Below are 18,182 nucleotides of genomic sequence, written 5' to 3'. Positions count from 1 at the left end.
AAGAAGAAACAGGAGTTGAGAGGGTAAAAATAGGGAATCCAGTGTTAGAAAGGGGATTTAAATGAGCTCTGGAAGACTTAAAATCAAGTAAGGCAAAAGGGACACTATTCCATCAGAATTTCTAAAATCATTAGGGGAAGTGGCAACAAAATGATTATTCACATTGGTGTGTAGAATCTATGAGTCTGGCGATATATCATCAGACTTTCCGAAAAACATCATCCACACAATTCCGAAGACTGCAGGAGCCGACAAGTGCAAGAATTATCGCACAATCAGTTCAACAGCTCTTGCATTCAAGTTGCTGACAAGAATAATATACACAAGGATGGAAAAGAAAATTGAGGACCTGTCAGCTGACGATCAGTTTGGGTTTAGCAAAGGTAAAGACACCAGAGAGGCATTTCGGGCTCTGCGATTGAAAACGTAAGCAAGACTGAAGAAAAACCAAGAGACGTTCATAGAATTTGTTGACCTGCAAAAAGCGTTCGAAGATGTAAAATAGTGCAAGATCTTAGAAATCTGAGGAAAATACGGGTAAGCTGTAGGGATACACAATATGTATAAGAACCACACGGGAACAATAAGACTGCAAGAACAACAAGGTTCAAAATGGTTCAAATGGCTCTGAGCACAATGGGACTTAACATCTGAGGTCATCAGTCCCCTAGACTTAGAACTAAACAAACCTAACTAACCTAAGGACAGCACACACATCCATGCCCGAGGCAGGATTTGAACCTGCGGCCGTAGCAGCAGCGTGGTTCCGCACTGAAGCCCCTAGAACCGCTCGGCCACAACGGCCGACTAACAAGAAGGAAGTGATCGGATTAAAAGGGTCGTAAGAGAGGGATGTAGTCTTTCGCTACTATTGTTCACCTCATATATCGAAGAAGCAAGGTTCTAGAATGGGATAAAATTTATGTCGAAAGGATATTAATGATAAGATTCGCTGATGACATTACCATCCTCTGTGAAAGAAAAGAAGATTTACACGATCTGCTGAATGCAATGAAGAGTCTGACGAGTACAGAATATGTATTGAGAGGTAAATCGAAGAAAGACGAAAGTAGTGAGAAGTAGCTGAAATTCGAACAGCAAGAAACTTTACATCAGATTTGATGATCACGAAGTAGACAAGGTAAGGAATTCTACTACCTAGACAGCAAAATAACCCATGGTCGGACCAAGGAGGACATAAAAAGCAGACTAGCGCTGAAAAGAAAGGCGTTCCTGGACAAGAGAAGTCTACTAGTATCAATCATCGGCTTTAATTTGAGGAATAAACATCTGAGAATGTCCGTAGGGGGATACCATTGCATGGTAGTGAATCATGGACTGTGGGAAACCGAAAAAAAAAGAATCGATGCATTTGAGATGTGGTGCTACAGAGTGATGTTGAAAATTAGATGGAATGATAAGGTTACGAAAGAGGAGGTTACCTGGAGAATCGGCAAGGAAAACACTACGTGAAAACCACTTACAGAAAGAAGGGATAGGATGACAGGACTTCCCTTACGCCAACAGACAATAACTTCCATGGTACAAGTGGGAGTGGTAGAAGGTAATAATTGGAGAGGAAGACAAATATTGGAATACATTCTGAAAATAATTAAAGGCAAAGGTTGCAACTGCTACTCTGAGTTAAAAAGGTTGGCGCACGAGAGGAATTCGTGGCTGGCCACTGCGTCAAACCAGTCTGATGACTCAAAAAAAAAAAAAAAAAAAAAAAAAAAAAAGAAAGAAAGAAAGCCAGCACTATTTACTGTGATGAGGAACTAACGCAGTAGGTACGCATGTCTGTCACAGCCAGGTGTCCTGTAGTCATGTTTAAATTCTGTGGTGAGGGAGAAAAGGAATGTCTTGGGAACTGTGGTTGGACAATGTGCAACAGGGTACTGGCCGGTGCTTTTTTGGCAGCTCAAATAGGTTGTATCGGGAAGCTAAAAAGAAAAGTACGGCAACACTATTTAGATTACGTTCTGTTAAGGTTCGCAGCCACCTTGACTACGGGATGTCGCCGAAACTGTCTTCTCGGGCCCAGGAAAATTTCACTTCACTAGTGTGACTATCAAACAAACTGAAATTAAGTAGCGATTGCTGAAGACACAGTATTTGTCCTTCACAGCAAAAATGAATTCTTACTTTCTCTAAATTTGTAATGAATTAAAAGTCTGTACTTAAGATTCCAGGAAGTGACAAGGATCTGTCTTGCTTAACACATCCCCGCCTTTCAGATGCCTATGGAAGCAGACAGAAAGTTCGGTTGCAGTGTGCTCCAGCATGGTGACGTAAGCTGAAACAATACTTTCTCCTCATTCTCCTTCCTTCTGGCCCTATTCTGTTTCTCCATGGGATCAGCAGCATGATATATCTAATTTGGTCATCTTAGTGGCAGTGGGTGGTTGGATGCGCTTCCTGATGCCACCTCTTGCCCCCGCCCCCCTCACCCCCTCGCCAACCCCGCACAGCTTCGGATGGAATTTGTGAATCGTGTAACTGAGGCGGGATGTAGATACCAAACCAGTGTTCGCCTAGTTGGATGTGAGAAGCCGCCTTAAAAGCCACTTCAAGGCTGTCCGGCACACAGACCCTTGTCGGTAATCTACCGTGTGGATTCATGTGGAGCCAGCGCGCCTCACCTTGTCCCGGAAGTGGGCAGATTACTTCTTCTCATCGAACACTTTGTAGTTAGAGTACGTTGTAAATCTCATTTTGCAGGACAGATATCACTTACCTTTAAATGTTGTGTAGTTATTTTGTTCCTTTTTTGCTTTTCCCATTTCGTACAAAAATGCGTCTATGAGATCTCTCTTCTTTCCTGGCGTATATGTTGCCTTATGGTTGTTAATAATTTTCTGAAAAATTACAGGAATTTTATTATAACATAAAGAACAAATTATTATCTTCCAGGACACGATATTCATACGAATAAATGTAGGAGAGAAAATGTCGTTCGGAAAAATTGTTGCAATTGTGTAGAAGTGTTTGGCTTTGTCAACAAAATATCTGTGTTTCGTAATTTCTTTGTAAACGTTTTCTAATCGATAAACAGTCGTCTCCTGACTACCAGAACTTCACGCGAAATAATGGTGGGAATCTGTTTTCAACATGTCGATAGGAGTGAGCTGGCGCACTGGTTGCGATACCGGATTCAAATTTGGTAGAGGTGGGGTTCAAAACCTATTGTTTAACTTTTCCGTTGTTTCTCTTAATCACTTCAAGCGAATGTTTGGATAACTGAGCAACGAGGCCACGATCGTTATCTTACTCCACTTTTGTCCATTCGAGATAATGTCCTGTCTCACTGATTCCATTGTCGTTTTCGCTTGGTTAATTGTAAGACTTCAATCTGCAAGTATTCTCTGCTAATCACAATTAAATGTGCGGCATATATCACTTTTAACTCTTGCATTCCAAGATAGAGTATGGGAGGAATGACTGCTAGTATGCCCCTTTTTTTCTTTGTTGTACTTTGTTGCAAGTGAGCTTATCAGGAAGTTTTTCTTTGTTACTAATTGAACAACACAACCAGAAACCCCCTCCAGATATTCGCATTTGTAAACGTTTTTCCCTACTCCCATCTGCCCCCAGCTGGCTAGGATTTGAATGTTGTTTGAACAAGAGTTTGAATAAACGATGAAAGAAAGCTCCCTATGATGATAGAACGAAATATATCTGTATATCGAGCAAATCATGGAGTTTTGACTGTTGCATTTCCCGATGTACACATACATACTGTGCCTTCATATCCTTCATATTTTTGTCTGGAAAATATCATCCCACAAGCAGAATTAAAATTTGCCTCCATTTCAAGCCACCTTTTCAGAAATATGTAAAATCCCTGTGATCAGACCAAGGTTTCCAGGAAGGTTACGTTGGTATAAGGAAGGTACCAGAACTACTAATCTTCCCAAATATTTCGAAATGGGAGCCTCTTTCCCTAAGTACCAGCTTCATATCTTCTGCCGGAAAAGAACGTAGCTCTACAAGAAGTAAGATCTCAGAACACATAAAAACGTGATAGAGAAGAAAGCACATTTATCTCCCTTCATTGCTAGCTAGAACTTGGATGGAGAGAACAGTACTCTAAAACAAGTTGCCATTCTGCTAGTACTATAGCTACCTATTACCTGTCCCACTTTGCACCTTGAAAAGTGCAAGTGCTAGAGTGGGTTGCCTATATGCCAAGGGCAAGAATGTCATCTATGACCTTAAACACATGTCATCAAGATGGGAGTGGTGGGGAATTCAAAGACACAGTGTGACGGAACTAACTCAGATGTGATAGTGGGATATTGAAAAAAAATTAAAAAATTAAGAAATCAAATTTATCAAAAATACCTAAAACTTTTGTCAGTACCGGCTTAAACTGGCGCTAGTGATCTAGTTTGTGGGTTAAACAGCACTTGTTCAATGTCAATAGCTCCATTCTTGTACCACACATGGTGTAAAGCACAATGGACCCTTGAATTAAATATTTCCTCATCTTAATTGTTCCATAAAACACACAATGGTTATCACATGGCGCAACATTAATTGCACATCTAAAATCTCTGCAAAAATGCATAAAATTCATCAGTAAAATAATGTTTATGTCAATGTTATTTCCATATATAAAATATTCATTATAATTGATACCTTTAACATGATTGTGGACTCTCAAATTAGTTGCATTAGTGCCACATCAGTGTGTAAATTGTTCAATAAGAAATGTGGTAAAAATCAAGTAAGGAGTTGGGCATTTTATTTTTAGGTCTAAATGAGGCTGACCAAACCTATAACTGCATAGAGCAAATGTAGGTTAAAACACTCTGATAAGCAGAGAAATGCACAAAGAAACAAATAGGCAGCTGTATTAGTGCCAGCTACTGGAAGAATGCAGTCAATGTGTGACACCTAAACCACTACAATGAACTCTCAAATCAATTGTCACAATGCTAATTCCACATCCAATTTATTGAATACCTACACAAAACACTTTTAGTATGCTACATAGGCAGTTAACATTTCATCCTAGGCATAATTGGAGGTACAAACTAAACAAATCTTACCAAGTACCACTTTGAGGGGAAGAAGGTAACAAAACGCACAAAGTTTAATTCATGTGTCACAATGTTGACTTCACAGTTGAAATGTTCATTAAAATACGTAAATTTACAGTATTTCCATGTCAAAAACGTAAGTCAAAAATTGTTAGAAGTTTTTCACTAGTGTGTCACATCACCAAGCCATCTTTAGGAGTGGGGGAGAACATAATATTGTACATCAAGTTCTACAATATATAAATACAATCGCTGATATCCACTGGCTGATACTGATGTTTATTGCATTTGATCTAAGCCTACCCAAGGTTATGAAAAAAAAAAAAAAACTAGAGCTTCGTAGGAAGGCAGTGACATTTGCTGATAGGATCTATCTCACTAAAACTTTTGCGGACTTTATTTCTATTATCGACTAATAAATAATACTAAAACCTAGTTGTATTGCTCCAGATACGAGATTAAAAACACACAACATATCCAAACACAAATGAACTGACCAAGCACCATTTTATTAAGGTAGAAGGTGATTTGATGAGATCTTTATTGCCTTGTAATACATGAACTATATATTTCCGCGTAATATGCAAATATAAGTTCGTGATGCATCAGATACGAGGTGTAAACCTGACCAAAGACAATGATGGACAAATTCCCACACAGAGAGGTGAAACTTTGATATCTCTTTGCACCACTGATCTCCGACTGGAAACAAAAATCCGATCTTCGTACAAAAATAAAATTATTTTTCAAAATAAGTGAAGATCTAGAGCACAAAAATGCATGAAGAGTGGTTATTGTAATAACAAAGTCCAATTACAGACCTCTGGCTTTGAACAAAAATTTGAACTTAGCACCAGAATAAAAGTGTATTACTTCTCAGAATATGTTCAAATTCGAGTACAACACAGAGGTGGAACTATTATCGTAACTTAATTGTGCTACAGGATTTTAAAAACAACACTATGATTGTGTACAGGCACTAGTGATGACACTCACAGGTCAAGGTACAGAGGCGGTTATCACAGTTGGATATCTGTACAACATGGACCCTCAAATTAAATGTTTACACAGCTAAACTCTATCTCTTACTTATCAAATTACTGCATTTCGTTTATTGGAACTATTGATATGATTTGCAGCTTGGTCAATGAGATTAATTCGATCTTTCCAGTGCACAGTAAAGGAACCAAAACAAATTTAAAAGCTGTTCTGTAACATTACGGAACTCGCTTAGGCACTACTGCTGATGACATGTATTGTAATTAGCGTGCTGTACGATCTGACTGCTTGCCACCAGTTAACAGGTCTTATTGATTCATGAAATGGCGATTGCCCCTACCAGCAACAGATATCGCTTTTGCTTGCGAACTTCAAATACGCTGGAATAGCTGTGGGTCAGCAACTTCTGTTAATCAATACAAGATTTATTCAAGATTTTATGCAAGATTGACAACAATGTGTCATACATAGTTTATTGCAATAAATTATAACAAACGCAACCATAATCGCTGTTACAGCAAGATCGTCACACATTATCCCATCCGTTGCCAAGTTATCGCATCATTTTAACATAATTTGATGATTGTTCTTGGCCTGAAACTAGTCATCGAGTAAGTAAAAAAGTGAAATTTGCAACTTTTTACTGGTTTTCGTTGTACTCTTTTATTTAAGCATTTCGTTTCTCTAAGCACAATTTTAGCTTCAGTTATAGCTTGAATAGGTGGAGGATGGACAGTCTCGCTAAGAAACTGTTCTATTACTCCTAAAGACAATAGTTTTATTGACAAAAACTCGCCTCACTTCAGCTAAAACTGATAGAGAAGTCAACCAAATATCGTAGTGACCCCAGACTAGGATTATCGCTGTCTTGTAATACAAAACTTTTGTCACACAGTGGAGATGAAAACGTTTAATCCCATACATCTACAGTTTACAGGAAAATTGTAAGAAATTGTCCTAAATATCACTATGTTATAGCAAAACTGTAAGAATGTGACTCATACTTTACCATTGCTATACAAGATTGTCGCAAAACACCTCATACACAGTTTATTGCTGCAAATTATAACAGCTTGAAACATAATCGATGTTACAGCAAAATTGTAGCAGATTGTCCTATCCACTGCTAAGGTATAACAAAAGAGTAACAAGTATAATAAATTACACCATCTTTTTCCAGGATGAGGCAATGATGGTAATTTTATGGGGTTGGCCAGTGATAACAGTGTACAGGATGTGTCAATAATGGTCACTTTTCAGGCTTCTTCAATGAAAATTTCTAAATGTACTGCAACACCACTAGCTGACAGTGTGTGGCTGCAGTTGCTGTCAGAGGTGTCAGCTACTAGGGATGGCTGCTACTGGAGGTCTCATAGTGACGTACTGGGGATGTCAGCTACTTGGGGGTTGTCAGGTACTTATTCAGTTACAAATACACATCTAATGAAATTGTAACGAATTGCCTCATACATCGAAACTGTAAAAAACTGCCCATTTTTCAGAAAAAACTGTAACAAATTATTCCTGTTATAGTAAACATTGTAACAAATTACCCAATACACTGCAATATTACAGCAAAAATTGCTCACACATCGCCATTGTTAGACAAAATTGTAACAAACTGCTGCATGTCTACTATGGAAGTTGATACTACTTCTGTCAAGTTGTGAGTTATTCCTGTAATAAAATCGGATCAGTCACCAAGTTGAAACTTACTGATGCCCTAAGTGGAGATTTGTTCCAATAAGAATAAGCGCTTAGGCAGATATATAACATCACATTGCCAGATCAGTACCCAGTCCATGACATCACAAATCACACCTTCTTTACTATTACAGCATCACAACATCAGACATGGATCCTTGATCTTGATCACATGATGCCAGTATCCACAATGGGGGAATCAATGATGTCATAGTGGCGTTCATTGTAAAGGCTAGAGATATGATGCACTGTGATCGGTTTTTTCTTGTTCATAACTGACATAACACCACTGTAATACCATGGATTCTACCACTGGATTGTGTCATCATGCAGTTAAGGTGAATGAAATGCATAATCATAGTAAAGGGAGAGTGGCTTGTGATGTTGTAACATGTGGTGTACCATGCAATTTGTTACAACTTTGCTGTAATATGGTGATGTATGAGGGAAGTTTTTACGATTTTGCTGTAACATTTCGATACACGGGGTAATTTGTTTTACTATTACTGTGATGTGGTGGCGGGAAAATTTGTTGCACTTTTGCTGTAACAATAGAGATATATGGGGCAATTTGTTACAATTTGGTCTAATGTGGGGTACAAACTATTAAAGTTTTAACGTAACATTTGAACGTGTTGTTATATTTTTGGAGCAATTTGTGACATTTATGCTGTAACATAGGCCATTTTGTTACATTTTTATGTAACATAGGCCAGTTTACTACAGTTTTGCTGCAGCATGGTAATGTGTGGAGCTTGTTCTTACACTTTTGATGCAACATGAGGAAATTCATTATATTCTTGGTGTGACATTTTGATATATGGGGAATTCGTTACAATTTTGAAATAACATGTTGGTGTATGAGGCAATTTGTTACATTTTTATGTAAAATGGGGCAGCTTGTTACGATTTTAAAATAACATGACACTCCATATTGCAATTTGTTCTATTTTTTGCTGTTATAGAGTATTTTGTTACATTTGTTTGTTATTGATGTATGGACAAATTTGTATAAATTTTTCTACACCATGAGACAATTTGTTAGAACTCTGTTGTGAAATGGCAGGTTAAGAACATCCAAACTGCATATTCCTGTCGGTCACATGTTTCTTATACTCCACACACTTTCTCATCATTCTTTTATTTATCCAAGCTTCCTCCGAAGCAGCTTCTGAAGCTTTCTCCGTTTCAATTACTTTCAGTCTGGCTACCTAATTTTTTCAGAACATGAATTCTAGAAATTGCATATAACTGAAAAAAGTTATTATTGCATCCATCCAGCAAACTTATAAACTGTCAGCCTGACTAGTACAGTTTTCAGTGCTTGCTCCTCTTTGCAGCTGTTGTAGCTTTTGATGATATCTATGAGAGATCATGGAGATGTCTGCTAAGAAGATTTGTATTTGCCATATCCCTTTAGTTAACCTTAATTGCTTCCATAATAGCCAGAAATGACTGTGAGTGTACTGTATGCTTTTACACCCAATTACTGTAGATGACTGCTGAACCAAACGATGTGTATTATTCGACGTTGCTTTGAACTGGTGGCCTCGACAAATCTGTTCGGTGACTAATTTCTTAACTCTTAGCATTTCTGCCATAGAAAACACATGCAATGAAATAGAACAACTCAGCAGTAACTACGAGAAAAATACGTTTTTCAAATTATAAAAGCGATAAGTAAACAAATAAATAAAAAAATGTTTGTTTACAGCTAAGCCCCAGCCTTCTTTATACACCAGTATTTACTTAAGGAACAGTGAGCCTTTTAGACTACGCCAGTGTTTACGATCCGTACCTAAAATCTGAAAAAGTAAGGAAATGAGGAATACGTCATGTCTTCTGATGCACTTTAAAATGACAGAGGGGCGTTGTACCTATGCAACATTATATTCAAAGTAAATTCACGAACAAACCGAAAATGAAAATGTCTGTAAACTATACATTTTTATAATCGACATGAAATGCTTTTCTATATAGAGCGGAAATATTTTCATCAAATTTTTGGTCATTTTTCACGAGCCGGTCCCCTTAAAGTAACTTAATTACTGTCACCATTTATTAAGCACATAATAATGTTGTATAGAAGAATCGTATTGTAAAGGAAAATTATAACATTCTGAACAGCTAATGCTATCACTGTTATACATGGAAGAGCCAAAGAACTGGTACACCTGCCTAATATCGTGTAGGGCCCCCACGAACACGCAGAAGCGCCGCAACACAACGTGGCATTGACTTGACTAATGTCTGAAGTAGTGCTGGAGAGAATTGACACCATAAATCCTACAAGGGCTGTCCATAAACCTGTAAGAATATGAGGGAGTGGAGATCTCTTCTGAACAGCACGTTGCAAGGCATCCCAGATATGCTCAATAATGTTAATGACTGGGGAACTTGGCGGCCAGTAGAAGTGGTTATACTCAGAAGAGTGTTCCTGGAGCCATTCTGTAGCACTTCTGGTCATGTAGGGTGTCGCATTGTCCTGCTGGAATTGTCCAAGTCCGTCGGAATGCACAATGGACATAAACGGATGCAGGTGATCAGACTGAATGCATACGTACGTGTCACGTATAAGAGTCGTATCTAGAAGTATCAGGTATCACATATCACTCCATCTGCACAAGCCTCACACCATTACAAAATCTCCACCAGCTTGAACAATTCGTTGCTGACACGCAGAGTCCATGGATTCATGAGGTTGTGTCCATCCAGCAAACTTCAAAACTGTCAGCCTGACTAGTACAGTTTTCACGTCCATCCGCTCGATACAATTTGAAACGAGACTCGTTCGACCATGCAAAATGTATCCAGTCATCAACAGTCCAGTGTCGGTGTTGACGGGTAAAGGTGAGGTGTAAAGCTTTGTGTCGTGCAGTCATCAAGGGTACATGAGTGGGCTTTCGGCTCCAAAAGCCCATATCGATGATGTTTCGTTGAATGGTTCGCACGCTGACACTTGTTGATGGCCCATAATTGAAATCTGCAGCAATTTATGGATGGGTAGCACTTCTGTCACGTTGAACGATTCTCTTCAGTCGTCGTTGGTCCCGTTCTTGCAGGATCTATTTCCGGCCGCAGCGATGTTGGAGATATGATGTTTTACCGGATGCTTGATATTCACGGTACACTCGTGAAATAGTCGTACGGGAAAATCCCCACTTCATCGTTACCTCGGAGATGCTGTGCCCTATCGCTCGTGAACCAACTATAACAGCATATTCAAACTTACTTAAATCTTGATAACCTGTCATTGTAGCAGCGGCAACCAATCTAACAACTGCGCCATACACTTGTCTTATACAGACGTTGCCGACCGCAGTGCCGTATTCTGCCTGTTTGCATATCTCTGTATTTGAATACGCCTGCCTATACCAGTTTCTTTGGCGCTTCAGTGAATTACACATTAATGTAACAGTAAAATTCTGAGAAGCTAATGTCAGAATCTGTCACTGGACTCGCATTCGGGAGGACGACGGTTCAATCCCGCGTCCGGCCATTCAGATTTAGGTTTTCCGTGATTTCTCTAAATCGCTCCAGGCAAATGCTGGGATGGCTCCTTTGAAAGGGCACGGACGACTTCCTTCCCCATCATTCCCCTTCCCTAATCCGAGACACCAATGACGTCGCTGTCTGGTCTCCTCCCTCCAAGCAACCCAACCCCAACCTCAGAATGTGGCATGTCAAAAAACTATTTTAAATTGTGAAATTTTTTGTTTGGTAGACTGTTACATCACTTTGTACTAAAAATTGTGATAGGCAGACACTGATCAGAGAGTGGCAATTTGTGAAATGATATGGTTGTGTTTATTTTGTGTGTGGTTCCCATGTCGCTTTTGTTATATGGAATTTTGCTTTAGCTTTGTTAACATAATGGTGAATTTCTCTATTACTGAACAGCACCTGTACAAACATGAATGCACAGACTGAAAATTATCAGTAACCTCAAATTTATAAGGAGTTTAGAAATATATATAAAATGTAACATGTTCATTCATTATTTTCATACTTAAGATTTGTGGACTTTGTCGTTCCTTTTGAGGGTTGAAAATTAATTTGTGTGTTGTGTGTATGTATAAAGATACAGACACTGCTTGCGTATGAACATTTTGTCAAAATATATAAGAAACTATCAGCCTCGATTACGGTAATGAAACTAACCTTTACCTAGGTTTCAGCCCAAGTAATTGAGCCTTCTTCAGAAGATATGCCTGAATCTATAATTTGTCTAAGTGGGCATGGTCTAGAAATAAAACTAAAAGAGCCTGAATAGGCGTAATCACATTTTAAAAATGCTGTACGTAAGTACTAAGTCAACACTAAGACTTAACTTAAGCTCTGGCGTGTGCCTCGTCTCCATGGACGCCGTGCACCTAGGCAGTGCATCTAGGTTGGTTTCATTACCGGAATCGAGACTGATAGTTTCTTATATATTAGATTATCACGATTGCTGACTGTGCTGCGATGTTGAAAATACAAAAATTTTGTCAAAAAATATATAGCTTTTGTACAACCGGCAGCCTTTGCACTTCGTGATTGAAAGCTGGCAACACAAGTTCTCTCGTCATATGAAGAACACTTTCACAAAAAAAAAAAATCATATCGCTGCACCTACCAGCAACGATGTTCTGATAGTGGGAAAACTAAAGGATTCGAAGTAACCAACTCTATCCCTTTTCTCAAATCGCAGCCTCTATTGCCTTCTACTCTCATATCTAAATAAATTTAGCTGGAGGCTGTAGACGTACAGTTTACAGTCATTCAGAGGAGGCATATACTGACTGACACACTGTGTGGTAAAATGTGTGAAGTCCTCAAAAGGAATAACTTAAAAAATAGCCTTTTTCAACTTAAAAAACCCAAAATGGATGCACATATATAAGTTTAGTGACACTTGAGTAGTAGTGTACTTACTAAAAAATAGGCGCGCACTATCTCATTGAACTTTGTGATTGCATTGTAACCCGATGTCTCGGGCTGCATGAAGCGCAACCATGGCATGGCACTGAGTTTACCTCCAGCCATGTCGAAGGCGCGCGAACGCGTGTGAAAGAGGTCAAGTAGCGTCTGCAGGTGCTGGTCACCGTGGGAGAACCGGTATCCTGCACAGTGCGATAGTCAAACCTTAGTCTACCATGTACTCAGCAATTTGGTTCTATTGTCATACCATGTTTGTAGTACTGAAAATATCCTCCTTACATGCTCTTCACCAAACTCTTTTTAACATGTTGTTTCGAGCTTTATGGTTTGTAACTTATTTATTAGTTTATTATTGAGGTAGGCTGACACTGCATGTGACTTCTTGGCTCAAAGGGTAAGTGTCAGACAGTAAATGCCTGGTCTGGGTTCCTATAGGAGGTAATAGGTTACTAACCTCACAGTGCTGATACTTTTGAAGTTTGTTGTTTGTGTGAAAAATGTGGCTGAAAGCGATCCAGCGGAGTGAGAGGAGATCCTGGGCATTCAGCAAGGTTATAACTAAATTTTGCTACTTGAGCCAATGTAAACAGAAAGTTATTTATCAATGCTACAGGATTGACGTCCACACTGTGAGCTACAGGATTTGCATTGTTAGTAGTTTTAATAGAATGACTTGCCATCAGACACTGCCATTGGTGCAGTAACGTATGGTTGAAACACAAGCATCAGTGTGAATTACAGTTGGAGACAGTCAAGTCGGCTCTGGACAAGGAGAGCACAGAGCTGTTTTATTAAAACAACAGCTATAGTGCTTCAAGTACCTACCGACGCGGAAGTCGAACACGCGCCAGAGCAAATGGACGTGGTCAGCCCATAGAGGGCTCCGCCTCCGCGGCGGCCATTCCGCGCAGCGGCTCTCGCGCAGCGAGGGCGCCACCGCTACACCACGTGCAGACCGCAGCCAATAGCCACTCCCTCCGGTTTCGTATATAGGGACCCACTCTACCCTAGTCCAGGGGATCTCCGGCGGTACACCGCAATGTTACCGCCCTTCGATTGTGCCATTCCAGCACTAATCGAAGTGCTAGGTGTTCCAGGTGCTAGCCAGCCAGCCAGCCAGCCAGCCAGCCAGCCAGCCTGCCTGCCCAGCCGAGCAGAACCGCAGCGGTCCAGCAGCAGCAGCAGCAGCAGCAGCAGCGGTCCCGGTCCCGGCCTGCAGCAGCGGTCCCGCCGGCATCAGCCAGCCAGTCCTCATGCAGCAGCAGCAGCAGCAGCAGCAGCAACAGCAACAGCAGCGGTCCAGCCAACAGCAGCAGCAGCAGCAGCAGCCCAGGCCCCGGCCCCATCTGCGGCAGCAGCAGCAGCAGCAGCTGCGGCGTTCTTGCCCGTCGCCGTCGCCGTCGCCGTCGCCGTCGCCGTCCCCGTCGCCGTCGCCGTCGCCGTCGCCGTCCAACCCTGGTCTTCGGCCGTCTTCGTCTTCCTCCGTCATTGTCTTCGTCTGTCCCCAGTTTGTGTTCTTTCCTTTTCGTTCTGTGCGTTATTGTTTCTCCCTGTCGTCATGTCCGCCCTCACCAGCACCACCACCACCACCACCACCACCACCACCACCGCCACCACTACCACCACCGCCATAGTTTATACTTCCCCTTCCGCCGCCTGCACCACTATAACATGGTGTGCCCAGTCCCACCCCCCTCCTTCCATCCCACCTCTTCTCACTCTCCCTTCGCCCTCGCTCTTTGTCGCCCCCTCTCCAGCTTCTTCCTCCCGCTCCTCTCGATCTGATCCTTTCCCCCCACTCCCCCAGACTGTCACTGCAGCTCCGGCTAGGGTGGTGGCCCGTCGGGCCACTGTCCATGCCCAGCTCTCCCCGTCGCCTTCGCCATCACCGCCGCCACCGTCATCGTCGCCGTCGCCTTCACCGTCGCCATCGCCGTCACCATCTCCGGCGCTGACTGCTGCGTCCACGCCGGGACCTGTCCCTTCCCACCACCTCCCTATAGCTCCCGTCCCTCATATCACCACCCGCCCTTCTGCCACCATTAAACGCTCTAGTGGCACCACCACCTCCTCTGCTCCCAAAAAGGCCCTGCCCCGTCCTCCTTCCCCCGCCCCAAGATGCCATGGATGTCTCCCCACCTGGCCCTGCTCCCTCCACCTCCTCCTCCTCCTCCTCCTCCCCCCCCTCTTTATACAAATACCTCCTCTCCCGTCCCGATCCTGCCCTTCTCGAGGCCCGGAATCTCTCCCTCCTCCTCTGCCAACACTTCCCTGGTGCCCCCATCTCTCTCCTCACTCCCAGACGGGATTCTGTTCTCATCTCCTCCCCCAGCCCCACCCTCCATACTGACATCCTCTCCCGCCTCCCCATCACCCGTTTTGGCCCCAACGCCTCCCTCGCCCCTGCTCCTTCTCCATCTCCTACCCGCCAACCCCAACCCCCGCGTCGCCTGCCAACCCTCACTGCCGTGATCACTCGGCTCAGTCCGTCAATCATGGAGGAGGAGGTGTTGGCGGAGCTCAAGGCACATCCCACGCTGGAGGTGCGGGCGGTCCGCCGCATTTTCAACTCGGCCGGCCCCACTCGCTTTATGCGGGTTTTCTCCGAGGACGCCCCCTCCATTGACCGTCTCCTGAAGGAGGGTGCCCTCCTCTTCCACCAGCGCTACAAGGTCGACCCCTCCCGTTCCTCTCCTCAATCCCTGCGCTGCCAGAGGTGTCTGTGCTATAATGCACACCCAACAGCTGAGTGCTGCGAGGCCCCCACCTGCCCGCATTGTAGGCAAGCGCACTTCCTCCGGCAGTACCCTAACCTTCAATCCCCTCCCTCCTGCAATACCTGCAATCTCCCCCATCCCACCTACTCCCAAAAGTGTAAAGCCCGACCCCCTCCGACCACTCCTGAACTCACCAACCCTGTCCGTCCCCTGGACGCCCCCACCCCTACTGGCAATTCCCTTCGTCCCCCTCCCACCGCTGAGGACATCATCAGGTTCCTCACCATCGTCCTTCAAAATGTTCATCCCTTTCAGCGCCCCCACACCCTCCAGCGGATCTCCCTCGCTGCCTGTTCCATATTCCAACTCAAGATGTACGCCACCTACTCCAACAACCAGGCCCATTTCACTTTCTCCCGTCTTGACACCCTCATCTAAATCCCTGTCATGGTGCGACAGCAACCTATCCTTTTCAACAATATCCGCTCCCTTCCCGCCAACAAGAACCTCTTCCTGCACACCCTTGCCACCCACCACGTGGATGCCTTCCTCCTCAATGAAACCTTCCTCCAACCCCACCACTCCATCCACACCTCACCCTATCTCCTACACCGCTCCGATAATCCCCTCCCAATTGCGCGTGGCGGAGTTGCCATTGGTCACCACCGCTAGATCCCCGTTCGGCTTCAACCTCTCCTTCCCGACCCCACCGAACACCTGATCCTTAGTCTCTTCTTCCCTGGCCTTACCGTTACCTGCGCCACCATCTATGTCCGCCCTAACGCCCCTATTCCCTTCGACTTCCTCTCCCACATTGACCGTACCGTCTCCTCCTACGTGATCGCCGCCGGCCTCATCATCCGTAGTCGTTCTGCCGCCCAGTTACGGCGGTGGCATCGGTTCCTCTCCTCCCTTCAAGGCGACCTCATCCCCATCCCCCAGCACACCCATACGGAATCCAACTCCACTCCTGATGTTATCCTCGCCTCCCCCAACCTCCTTGGCCGCATAACGGTGGATGTCCTGGAGCCTATTGGTTGCGACCATCTCCCTGTCCTCCTCACCATTTCAGATGGTCCTCGCCCCTGCCCCGACCCTCGTAATGACCCTCCCCCTAAGTACGTCCATGACTATTCCCGTGCCAACTGGAATGCCTACCGGGATACCCTTTCCACCCAGGTCGATAGCCACCCCTTCACTTACCACCACCCTGACGATGTCACCCATGCCACCTCCTTTCTCCAGCAGACCTTGTTTGAGGCCGTGGAGGCCCACGTCCCTACTGTCGCCGTCCACCCCCACCATCCTACCTTACCCCCACGGGCCGTCCTCCTCCTCCGTGAATCCCATTGTCTCTACCGTGCCTTCCTCTGCACACGTGACCCGGACACACTACGACGCCACCGGCAACTCCAGACACACATTCGTAATTTGCTCGCGGCTAAGAAACGCCGGGACTGGCGACAGACATGCACCCATTTAAATGCTACCCTACCAATCAACTCGTCCAAGTTCTGGGGCGCCTTCCGTCGCCTTACCGGAACTAAACCCTCCCCCTGTTATCCTCTTCTCCATGATGATCACCCTTTCCCTGACACCCTTAGTAAAGCCAATCACTTTGCCTCCTACCTCTCCAATGTATTTTCCATCCCCGATGATCCCCAGTTCGATTACTCCCTCTTCCCGGATATCCGCGATCAAACTGACACCTCTGTCCCTCCCCTCGCTCCTGGTTTCCAGTACTTGGGCAACATTGCACCCACAGAACTCAATGCCCCTATCACTACACAGGATCGCATTGATACACTCCGCACAAAATGCAACACCGCTCCTGGTCACGATCGTGTCACCTACCGTCACCTTCGTGAAGCTCCTGTCTCTTTCCTCTCCACCCTGGCCAGGCTCTACAATGTAGTCCTGTCCACCGGTTACTACCCCGACCTGTGGAAAACCTCCCGTATCCTCATGTTCCTTAAACCTGGCAAGCCGCCGTCCGCCGTCTCCTCCTACCATCCCATCAGCCTTACCTCGGTCTTCAGCAAGGTCCTGGAATCTATCCTCACCCGACGCATCCACCGGCATCTCCGCCAGCACAGCCTCCTTCCCGTAACCCAGTGTGGCTTTCGGCCGTCCTTCTCTTCCGACGCCCTTCTCCTTCACCTCACTCATCTCCTTTCTGAACAGCTTAATTCCCGTCGCTCCGCAATCTTCCTCTCCCTGGACCTCGAACGTGCTTATGACCGCGTATGGCATTCCGGTCTCCTCTTCAAGCTCCAAACCTTCGCCCTTCCCATTAACTACGTCCGTCTGATCGGCTCCTTTCTCTCCCGCCGTCCTTCCTATGTCACCATCCATAGCACAAGATTCCTACACCTCTTTCCCCTCTGCCGGTGTGCCCAAAGGCTCCGTCCTCTCCCCCCTTCTGTACCTTTTGTACACAGCGGACATGCCGCCGCCGTCTACCCCCGTCCACCTTCTCCAGTTTGCCGATGACACTGCCTTCCTTGCCCTTGCCCCCACCCTGCAGCGCTCCCAACACCTTTTCCAATCCCATCTTGACCGGTTCGCCTATCACATCCATCTCCCCTCCCCCATGCGGATTCTGTACGACCTCATTCCGTTCCCCCACCTCCTCCTTTTCCTTGAACGGATACGGATCCTGTACACCTCCTGAAAACTCGATCCTCCTCACCCACTTGTCTCCCCCATCCTCTCCCACCTCCGCCCGCTGCCGCACCTGTATTCCCACGTCGCACCCGGTCTCCATCTCTACCCTCCTTACCCTCTCCCAAGGTGA

The 18,182-nt window shown here is 44.5% G+C and overlaps 1 protein-coding gene across 1 annotated transcript in view; it reads right to left on the bottom strand.

The window, feature by feature from the left end:
* The window catches only part of LOC124613498 (methyl farnesoate epoxidase-like), a 107,582-nt gene that overhangs the window by 19,182 nt on the left and 70,218 nt on the right, over positions 1 to 18,182 (bottom strand). Inside the window, exons 4-5 of the mRNA XM_047142205.1 lie at positions 12,663 to 12,850; positions 2,738 to 2,858 (exon numbers count right to left, since the gene is read on the bottom strand). Coding sequence (XP_046998161.1) covers positions 2,738 to 2,858; positions 12,663 to 12,850 — 309 coding nt within the window. The remainder of the gene's footprint in view (positions 1 to 2,737; positions 2,859 to 12,662; positions 12,851 to 18,182) is intronic.

This window comes from Schistocerca americana, chromosome 4 (genome assembly GCF_021461395.2).
Source record: "Schistocerca americana isolate TAMUIC-IGC-003095 chromosome 4, iqSchAmer2.1, whole genome shotgun sequence".
NCBI lineage: Eukaryota > Metazoa > Arthropoda > Insecta > Orthoptera > Acrididae > Schistocerca > Schistocerca americana.
Note: the sequence above shows the minus strand (reverse complement) of the source record. Positions and strands in the feature narration are given on the sequence as shown.